Genomic DNA, 11,018 nt, shown 5'->3' on the forward strand with positions numbered 1-11,018 from the left:
CTTCTCGTCTTTTTTTTTACATAAGTATCTGTACTTCTACTTAAGTAGACAATGTATGTAATTCTGCCCCCTCTGGACTTTTAGGAACGTTATGATTTTATCTGCCATATGTCAACAGAATTAGTTATAATGTGACTGTGTTGAGAAGCTGAAAATACCACAACCCGAAGCAGTAATCTGAGAGTGTTTAACTTCAAATGGCTCAGAGGTCTGGACTCTGTAAAATGAACTTGACAGAAGGATTGTATGTTTTAGCGGGCTGCCGAACGGAGCAGGATATCAGAGACGATTCAACGTGTTTCCTATGCAGACGGTGACGGGGCGCCCCCGGTGACCCACAACACAAACACAGGTTTATCTGAGAGCTTATCGTCCAGCCCGGGGGTCTCCGCACAGTGCTTCCTCTGTCTGCCTGGCTCTGGTGTGGATGTTGGCACTCTCGGCCCGTAGCTACATCCCGCGCATTTATCTGTTGGCTAATAAACTCCTCAGACTTGTCACGCACAAACTGAAAGAGCAACAAAAAGAGAGTGCTGTATAGAAAACAACAGATTGGACTGCAGACTAAGTCCTTTATACAGTATTATGACACTCCATTTGTCACTTCAAGAGCATTAGGGAAAAGGTCCAAGCACCTTCAGTATGTCTTCATTCACTTCAACACAGACCGTCTCTCAGTCGTCTTCTCTTACTTCACTGCTGTATGAGAGCAAATCTGAAATTTGAGAAGCTACTTTAAAGCACCAGTGTGTAGGATTTAGTGTAATGTAGCTTGCAGATCGCAAATGTCTTGTCTCGCCCTCCCCTTTTGTGTTGCGTAAAGCATAAGTACACAGAGAATGCGATGATTTGCAAATGCTGTCTACCCTATTTTCAGTTGAAAGCAGTGCAAAGACAAGACATTTAATGTTCAAACTGATAGACTTATTTTTTATGAATATGCACTCTGCACTTCTGAATTTGATACCTGCAACACGTTCTGTTGGGACAGCTGTGACAAAAGATGGGAAAGTTGTGGAATGATCAAAAAACACCTGTCTGTAACATTTAATTGATTGGTAACATGTGACAGTATCATGAATGAGTATAAAAGGACTCAAGGCCGAAAACCAACATCGAATGCCTGCGACCTTTGACCCCTCAGGCGGCGCTGCATTAAAAATTGCATTAAAATTGACATAATCGTATAAATGATACTGCATGGGCTCAGGAAACACTTAATTTATAGGACAGCCAAGATAAGACAGGAAACGGGGAGGGGGGAGTGAGTCGCAGCAAAGGTCCGCAGGCACGACCGCTGCAGAGGACTCACAGCCTCAGTATATGGGACGCATTCTCTCCCAACTGAGCTACCAGGCCACCCCTGAAGTATTTTGTCTTCGATTTGATATAGGTTGAAAGGTTTTTGCAAATCATTGCATTCCTGGAAATTTATTTTAATCTTTGTGGGATGTCTGCATGACTGTGAGTCAGTTTGGCCCAGACAGAAAAATAAATCACAAAAACAATACTGAAACTAATAAAAACCAAAGTAAAACTGAGCACTTTTAAATGATAAAAACTGAACTGAAATGTGGAAACTCATTGTGGAAACTAAATGAAACTCAGCTGAATTAAATTTAAACAATAAAAGGTAAGTCAGAGCTGTTCTTTTGCGCACCAGAATGAACCAGAAAGATAGTTGACTGTTGACTCTCATTATCCGGCCATCAAATGCCGATGTTTTGAGTTAGTATTGTGTCCTGAGCACAGCAAAATAATGGGAAAATAAGAAAATAAAGGCAGAGGGCCGAGTCTCTGCAGATACAGACACCAGCACACACCTGTAGATATGATAATATAAGTGATGTCATATGTTGTAAGTGATTATTGATTGTGTTTAAATGATACATGCTGCATATTGAGCCTTTAAAAATAAAATAAAAATAAAAACTAATGAAAAACACAGCTGGTCTAGACGTGTGTGTGTGTAATAAAGTATTAATCAGAGGGGGATTAATAAAGTAATTCCTCTTCAAATTATGTAAATTGCTCATGTGTTTGCCTAGCTGTTTGTTCATATGTTCACCACAACAACTTTATAAGGTGATATAAAATATATAAGATCACGTGTCTTATGTTGGACCTACAATTTGTTCCAGTGCCCTCAAGTGGCCAAAAACAGAATTTATTCTATCTTAAAAAGAGAACTTTATTTTCAAAATGCTTAAAAGCCTGTGTAATAAAACCATGGGAAATGATGGGTGATTGTCATGTATTCAGATCTGATGTTCTCACACAAATGAGGCTCCATGTACACCACTGTGGTTTGAATTTGGGAGTCGAGGCAGTGCTGATGGCCAGACTGAAAGAAGCAAAAACCATTATCAGTTCAGAACGGCTCATCGGGCAGCCCCGCGGGGAGTACACACTCCCTCTGACAATAAAAGAAGCCAGGTGCCTGTTCACCCGTGGCCGACACTATAAACACCAGTCATGCTGTAGTAAATGTCAGGCGTAGGTAGGCACTGCACACCGCACACATGACTCACGCCACTGTATACAGATTCCCAGGATGCTATCTGTCTTCAGTCCCTTCTCTGAGCCAGGAATGGCCCTGCTGCCTCCCTCCTTTAAGGGTAAGACGGTGCCTTGAAGCTGACACTTTCCTCTCATCTGCAGGATGTGTGCGCTTGAGATTCTTCACAAGTGTCCCTCTCAAGGCTCCTGGTACAATTTTTCATCCCGACTCAGTCGCCACAAAGACTCCATTTGTTTGTGTCAGCTTCACCTTCATGCTGAATCTTGAGAAAGCCGAGAGAAAGGGACCGTCTGACGGCAGTTTCCTGCCACAAACTGCAGGGTCTGGCTCGGTCACATCAACATTGTCCAACATTGTGGTCACATCAAAGACTGTCTCTTGTGTAGGACTACGGTTTGATATTTGATGTCGTCAAAGCTCCCCACTTCCTTTTTCCCATGTTATGTCCGATTCCCATACCCCTGACCCTGCGCTCCTCAGTCCCCAGCAGTGCTCTACCACATGATCTCTGCGGTTTGGCTCACCACCACCAGATTAAAAAATAAGGTTTGATGAAACCAAGGTGTGGGGAGTCAGCGCAGCTTGATGTAAACTGTCAGCCTGTAGTGTAAGACAAATTAACGCCCTGCACCGATCCGTGCCAGACAGCATCTGGCTGATGATACAACCTTGCCCCCAGCTGAGATGGCAATGATGTCACACCTAAAATTATGTTATTTATTCCACCGACACTAGAGGGTGCTGTTGTGTTGGGATGGAGAAAAGTGGATGAGGAGGAGCCTCATTTGGACCAAAATATGATCACAGTCTGACATAAACCAGACCACTGGGACTTCTGTTGACACCACGGTTGAGTAGTAATGCAATATTTGTATTAGTTGTATCTGTTCTTGTATTACATAATAAGATTGACAGAAAAGTAACAATGATCAGCCCAGATTACATTTGAAAAAGTGTGTTAATTGATATTATATATGTTATATTATGCTGATTACATTTTTCATCATAAATATGACAGATTTTTGGAGTATTTTTAATAATAATAATTTAATTGCAAATATTATACATAAGACAAATATACCACACTGTTAATCAGTAAGTTACCCCTCTCAGGTTGCCAGTTTTGTTAATGGTGACTTAGCTGGTTTCTTAATGATTCTTTATGGATAATGGAGTTTTTATTCTTTCATATTTACACTGGAAATGGATGGACATTTTGAGTGAGTCCTCCTCGTACTGTTTTTGTACCGGGACCTTGATTTGACCAGCTGTAAATGCTGAATATGCATAATGCAATATAGTTGCATTGAACATGTTTTGAGACGTTTAAAGAGAAATAACTAAATTTTTTAGTATTGGGAGCAATGTTTGATTTTGAAGTAATCCAAAAGCCTTCAGATTAGATAACATGTTTGTATTCCAGTGGATTATAAAAATAAAATGTAATTTGTAATTTTTAGTGTGTAACCACTTTTTTTTCTCTCATACAGTGTTTGGATGTTAGATAGCATTGGAGCGCAAAGTACACACTATTAAATGTCTTTTTTTTTATTATGGGTTTTATGTAATGAGGTTTTATGAATGGTTTTGACGTCCCTTTACTTTATTGCTGTCATAATAACAGAGGCTCCCATCTGAAGTCACAACTCAAAGACCAAAACAACTATGATGTGCAAAGATTTATTAATATAATTGTATTTGATAAAAAAAAAACATTTTAAGGTGTTGATGTGAGTTTATTGTTGCACAGTGTATTTTGTCTTTTGTTTTTATCTGTGTTGTATATTTGTATTTGTATATTTTATTACCTACTAACCCTGTTTTTAACCCATTATTACTGACTTTTAGATTTATGTGTGAGCTACTGAATACCCAGTATTTTCCAAGGGACTGAATATAGTATCTATCTATCTATCTATCTATAATTATCAATGAAAAAACCTGTATACACACTGTCCGTCAATTTGCCAAATATGTGGTGAATTACAGTGATTAAATTTCCATTCTCTATCAAGAAACACGTTTCTGTAAATAACTACAAAGTTGAAGAGCACAGACTGCAAAATGGAGGTAGAGCGAGAGCAACTGTCGTAAATCCTGCCACAAAGCACGTCTAAAGTGTCGCGCAATAGCCCCTGATGTTCCGCACGCGAAACCCCGTCGGTCTCTCCGTACGGCACCCTAGCTGAAGACGGTATGTTCCTCAGCCTGATCCGCTAAAATAGTGTAAATTATCATCATTCACTGGTTTCTAATGTAACTATTGTTCCCTGTGTGTTTCAGAAACATGCCAGCTAAAGGTCCTTTGCAATCGGTCCAGGTCTTTGGACGTAAAGTAAGTAAAATATAGACATTTATTCCACGTGCGGTGTTGTGGCTGCCCTGTCTTACTAGCGCACATTAGCTAAACTAGCTAACATGAAGTGGTGGTGTCGTAGTTTTACACCGGTATACCCGCGTAATTAAACGGTTATTTCGGTCTGTATGACTCTTAGACCTTCTGAAACTTTGCTTGAAGCTTTAGTGTTGTTGTACATGACTGCAAATCACCTTTAAAGTTGTTAGGGTTAGCCACCGGTCGATTTTGCTGTGTACTGAAGCAGAGGTAGTTAGCATGACGAGCTAGCCTGCTTGCTAGCAGTGGTTTGGTTTCTCATACTTTAGAGGATGACAGTGGTTACATTTAGCTCACGTCTCTTTAAACGATCATACAAATTCATTATATTATTGGTAATGTTAGCTACAGTATTCCCTTAATTGTAAAGGTATGCTATCCTTATATATCACATGGCCTGAGAAACCACAAGTTTTTACCAACCACGTTTGAATGAATTGAAGGATGAAAGGTCTTTTATTCGCTTAAACTCTGTGTGTAAGTTGACTGAAATGCAGCCCTTAATGGGCCTTACTTCATACGTTTCTGATATTAACTGATGATTGTGATTCTGTCATAGAAAACGGCCACAGCAGTTGCCCACTGCAAAAGGGGAAATGGCCTGATCAAGGTGAACGGCAGACCCCTGGAGATGGTGGAGCCTGCCACTCTCCAGTACAAGGTGAGTCCCCATCTGGATTATTCTAAACATCTGGGTGCACATGGCTGATGGAGAGCAGCACCTATAACATCTGTAATTTAATGGGGCAGTGACAGATGGGTATGAGCAGTGCAGCATCCCATGTGTGAGTTGTAACGTTATCTCTCATCATTATGCATTTCAAGACAATATACTGTTCTTTCTAGCCTAACCGTGTACATTACTGTACTGCGATGGTGGTCTAAATCCTGCCACACAGCTGTGCCACTAAACTAGTATGGATTTATTGTCCTATCACATCTGGGGATGAGTATCCTTAAGATTTTTATCAAAGCTGATTCTGCTTATTTATACTATGCAGTGCTAAAAATGAATATGAATACATCCAGCATTTACTGAGTTATTGTATTTAGATGCATTTTTGGAATTTAGTTAAGTCAGCCTGGACTTTTGAGGATTTGGCCCTATCAGCTGCTCAATTGATGATTTTTGAATATTTAATACTAGCAGTATTGTTTGTCTAGGAGTGTATTGATATTTTTCTGTTGACATGATTGGTACCAGATCTTGATACCTGTCCAAAGTCACAACTTCAGCAGCTTTTTTGACAACATAATTCACAATATTTACAGAGAATTCAGTGACCTGATGTTGTTTTGGACTGTAAAGTTTATTAAACTGTAACATATCCTGCTTCCATATCTTTTTCACGTTTGATAAGGACATTTAAGGGATCACTACAATATCTGCTGATATGTAGCTGAAATTATTTTAAATATATCTATTTTTTTTCTCTTAAATGTCACTGTGGCCCTAAAAATCTATTATGTGTCAGGCCTTAAGGGCAGTTCTCTGTAAAACACCTGTAAATGCCCTGATCTCAAAGATAGTTTGTTTTGATGGTTTTGAAAATGCATGTTTAGCCTCACTATATGCTCTATTTTAGCTTCTGGAGCCAGTGCTGTTGCTGGGCAAGGAGCGTTTTGCTGGAGTTGACATCAGAGTCAGAGTGAAGGGTGGTGGACACGTCGCACAGATCTACGGTAAGCGGAGCAAATTTGAATGAACAGATAAATTTACTGCATCTAGACTTGTCACGATGCCAGAATCTGTTGCTTACTTTTTGTCGATGTTGTCTTCCAGCTATCCGTCAGGCTATCTCCAAATCCCTGGTTGCCTACTACCAGAAGTGTGAGTATTAAATATTGTTCAGTGCACAAACTTAAGTCATGCTTTTGCTTTAAATGTTTCAACCAAATAAACTCGGGCCAGATACACGGGAACTAGTGAATTTCATAAGCACGTGTTGTATTTCAGGACAGGAGATGTCAGTATTTGATTGTAATTGATTTAAACATGCTTGATTGAAACATGCTTGCTCGCCAAAAGAAGTAGATTTTAGGACCGTAAAAGTCAGGCTGCATATCAGTGGAAATCCAAGATAGTTGGCCGCTTGTCTCATCAGGACAGTTTATTTTAAGCTTCAGAAATGTGTTTTGTGCTCTGTGTTTTAATATCAGAATTGTGCATCAGTAATTCTGAAGTGAAACCTTGAAACTTTGAGGGCTGTCGCAAGAAATATTTGACCCTTCCAAAAGCTAAACTGTCACTGAGGTGTATGCGTGTTAAGAATCTCAGCTGTGTGCTCGCATTGAGTGCTGAATGTTCTGAAATGGTGATGTAATCTCAGAGAAATATAGCTAAATTTTGGCACTGCGATCACTGAAGACTGAATATTAGGCAGATGAATGTGGAGTAGAGGATGTGGAAGACTTGTTCTCATAGAATTTATATAGTCGGGATGCTTTCAAAGTGTAGAATTTAGTGTTGCCCGCTTTTAAGTCTTATTGAGTGTATAATTTCAACAGGCTCATAATGTATTTTCAGCAGAGAGCTAACTGAGAATGAAACATTAAAGTATGCAGGATGTAGTAACTCTTTATGTAAGAGAAATGGCAGAATAATGTCAAATGTATCCTGTCCTTTGTGCAGATGTGGATGAGGCCTCCAAGAAGGAGATCAAGGACATCCTGATCCAGTACGACAGGACCCTGCTGGTCGCCGATCCACGTCGCTGCGAGTCCAAGAAGTTCGGTGGACCTGGAGCTCGTGCCCGCTACCAGAAGTCCTACCGTTAATTCCCCTGTACATTTTCATAATAAATTGGAGGAACAAAAATCTTCTCTTCTGTCATTTTTTTTCTACTCATGAAACTTAAGATGGTTTGCTTACAACTTTTCCTCTGGCAGGGATGTCAGCGTGTTTAGCAAGAAATACAGAACACTTGGGGTTTCTGTTCACGGTCACATGGCACAAAATAGATGCAGTTGGCAGTAAACTACATATTTCTCCTGTGGTATGAGTGCAGAAAATTGAACGCCGTTGGTGATGGTGGTGAGGGTTCAAACTGTTTTGATTGCTCATTTAACTTGAAGCGATGCGGAAAATAGTTGCAAGGAAGCTCAATATCTATCATCTGCTGAAACAAGGCCAAGGCAGCTGTTCTCAAACTGAACTTTAACTTTTGACCTCGGGATGAGGACAAAAAAAGAAACGCTGAAATGTTGCCACAGATGGTCTCATCTAACAAAAAGTCCGACCAGCAATTACCATTATTTGTTTTAAAATATTTTGTTCAAATGAAGGATTTCAAGAAAATTTTTAGTAAAATCAAGTTTTTTAAGGTTTTATTTTAGATGTTGATTTTGTTTCATGTAATAATAGTGGAAAGCTTATTAACTCAAATTTATTAGATTTGAGCTTGAAATGGAGGTACATAATATTGGAATAATATCCACATTAATTTTGTTGTTGATTTAAAATTAATGACTTTTACAAAAGTGTGCAGATGTGCTGTAACGCTGATTACACTGGTCTGTACTGATAAGTTTTGCACCTCACTGAGCAGGTTTTCTATTAGGGGAGTAATTTTATTTATTGCAGTTTTCATGTGTTAGAACAAAGTTTCCATTAATGCTTGTTTTAATTTTTTTGTGGTTTGGTCAGTGTTCTGTTTGATAAAACAAGCATTAAAAGGAGTGGTCAGCAGGCATAAACAGGCCTGTTTCACACAGTTTGACTTGTTATACCAGTAAGAACACAGGTTTTGCTCATCACATTAATGTTTGTTGTGCTCGTGTTTCCCAGTGAGCTGTGAAAGTGAAGCCGTTAATGGAGTTCAGGCATTATTGACTTTATTTTTTACACCTGAGCTCTTGCTGTGACGTCAAAGTCTTGAAAAAGATATTTAATGGGGGTGCGATGGGAATCATTGGGCTAGTATTTAAATTTAAAAGATGATTTTGTTGTACCATACATACATGGAAAAATGGCTGGCGTTAAGAGCAAAATACAGGTTTTCTATTTGTCTTAAAAAGTCAGTCAGTAATTTTAGGTTAAATGCAATTTTGATGAGTCTTAAAATTTCTTAGATTATGAAGTTAATTTTGCTTTTATTAAGTAGCATCAGTTTCAATCTTGCCTAATGGGTTTGGGTGAAAAATTTGTACTGATCACGCTGAGGAAGCAACAAAACAAAACCAAAATGGAACCAATAACCTTTGACTTTCAAGAGTGGAAAGGACAAGGTGTCTTATACAATTTGGATTGGCAGATTTCATTAAAAATATTAATGAATGAATAAGTGATTAATTAACATATTTCTTTTGGGAAGTATGGATGTGTAATATGTCTTAAATTGCATTATAATGCTCTTAAAAAGGCCCAAATGCTTTTTTACATTTACTCCTAAGTGGTTTCATTCTTTTAGTTTGTTTTCAACACCTTTATTGCCACATTTCACCAGCAGATGGCGCCAGAAGACAGTGGTGAATCAGTAATGCAAAGATTCCCTCACCAGCAGCCATTAGGAAACTGGCCTGCTGCCATTTCCTGAAGTCTCACAGATCATGAAATATATGAGTGATGAATATACACCACATTACAGCCCCACAATGTAAACCTTTTAGCCAAAATGCCTTTGAGCAAGTCACATAAATCCCTGTTTGGATAAATGACAAATTTTTGCCCAGAGTCTAGAAATGTTTCCCAAGCTGACTTTGCTCTAAAATCTCTGCAAACAACATATTGAGAAACAGTAATGCAGTACTGACTATTGTTCCAGACCTGTGTTAGTGTTGTTATTAAAAATCAGACACAGTAACCAGGCAGTGTCGCTGCTGATGTGATGGATGCTTTTTCACACAGCCATGTTCAGGTGTGTGAAAGAAAGCATATGATGAAACCAGCTGTGCCAAAATTTCTGAATTTCATTGCCTCTCTCAATACTAAAACAGCTCATTTCCTAATTCTTCTCGATAGGTCCTGGGGCCGTTTTACAGAAACATCCTATCTTAAGCCAAGTTAAGATAGGAAGCGTCTAAGAAGTAAATCCTGACTTTAGGAATCCTATCTTATCTTACTTCATCCTACTTTATCTCAGGTTAGGAAATCCTAAATGCTCAATCCAACATCGCTTATTGACTTTTATGTCTGTCACCGGCAACCAAAACTACTTTTCTTATCTTACCGAACAACTTTGTGACTGTTGGCTTTTACAAAAATGTAAAACTTTAAGACAGATGAGCTAAAACTGAAGACATCTGAAGAGAAATCCAAAGATAAAAGAGCAGAGATATAGATCAAGCAAGTTAGATAACACTACTGTTAGCTACTGTGAGCAAACACCCCCGTTAGCTATCAATACTATCCTTAGCTACTGTTAGACAACACTACTGCTAGCTATTGTTAACTAACAGGTCTGTTAGCTGTTGCTAGCAACCCTACCAGCAGTGACTGTTAACTAATACTATCATTAGCTACTGTTAGCTAACACCACTGCTAGCAAATACAGCTACTGTCACCAAACACTATCGTTAGCTACTATTAACCAACACTATCACTAGCTACTGTTAGACAACACTACAGTTAGCTAACACTGTGTTAGTTACTGTTAGGAAACACCACCACTGACTACTGTTAACTACTACCACTGTAAGCATAGTGTAAGCTAGCTGTTAGCTAACACTACTGTTAGTGAACACTATTGTCAGCTGCTGTCAACTAATACTACTATTCACAATTGTTACATTGTAACATTACCTTTAACTATTGTTAGCAAACACTACTGTTAACTAATACTACATTTGCTGCTGTTAAACCACAATTACTGTTAACTACCACAGCCATTAGCTTCTGTTCACAAACACTAATGTTAGGTACTGTTAACTAAAACGATTTGCTGCTAGTGATGAAACTACCATCAATTACTGTTAGCAAAAACTACTGTTGGCTAACACTTGTTAGCTACTGTTAGCGAACATTGCCGTTAATTACTTAGTTAGCTAGTTAGTTAATAAGTTAGCTATGTCAAAAAAAGTCAAGTTAGGACAGTTTATTAACAGTTGTCCTAAATTTAGGAGCGTTAATTTAAGATTTTGGGAAGTTAGGATGTTATATGTAAT

General features: G+C 38.7%; 1 protein-coding gene across 1 annotated transcript; it reads left to right on the forward strand.

The window, feature by feature from the left end:
- Window positions 1-4,617: 4,617 nt before the first annotated feature.
- rps16 (ribosomal protein S16) lies at window positions 4,618-7,734 on the forward strand. Its single transcript, XM_084711174.1, has 6 exons — window positions 4,618-4,715; window positions 4,805-4,856; window positions 5,476-5,577; window positions 6,503-6,599; window positions 6,700-6,747; window positions 7,549-7,734. Exons 2-6 carry the CDS (start codon window positions 4,809-4,811, stop codon window positions 7,692-7,694), a joined length of 441 nt encoding a protein of 146 aa, XP_084567300.1. The 5' UTR covers window positions 4,618-4,715; window positions 4,805-4,808; the 3' UTR covers window positions 7,695-7,734.
- The last annotated feature ends 3,284 nt before the right edge of the window (window positions 7,735-11,018 follow it).

This window comes from Lutjanus erythropterus, chromosome 22, assembly GCF_056507025.1.
Source record: "Lutjanus erythropterus isolate fLutEry1 chromosome 22, fLutEry1.hap2, whole genome shotgun sequence".
NCBI lineage: Eukaryota > Metazoa > Chordata > Actinopteri > Lutjaniformes > Lutjanidae > Lutjanus > Lutjanus erythropterus.

Coding starts and splice junctions, on each gene's coding strand:
- rps16 (XM_084711174.1), top strand. CDS start 4,809: ATGCCAGCTAAAGGTCCTTTGCAATCGGTCCAGGTCTTTGGACGTAAA. Junction 6,600..6,699: donor ACACGTCGCACAGATCTACG/GTAAGCGGAGCA, acceptor GTTGTCTTCCAG/CTATCCGTCAGGCTATCTCC. Junction 6,748..7,548: donor GGTTGCCTACTACCAGAAGT/GTGAGTATTAAA, acceptor TCCTTTGTGCAG/ATGTGGATGAGGCCTCCAAG.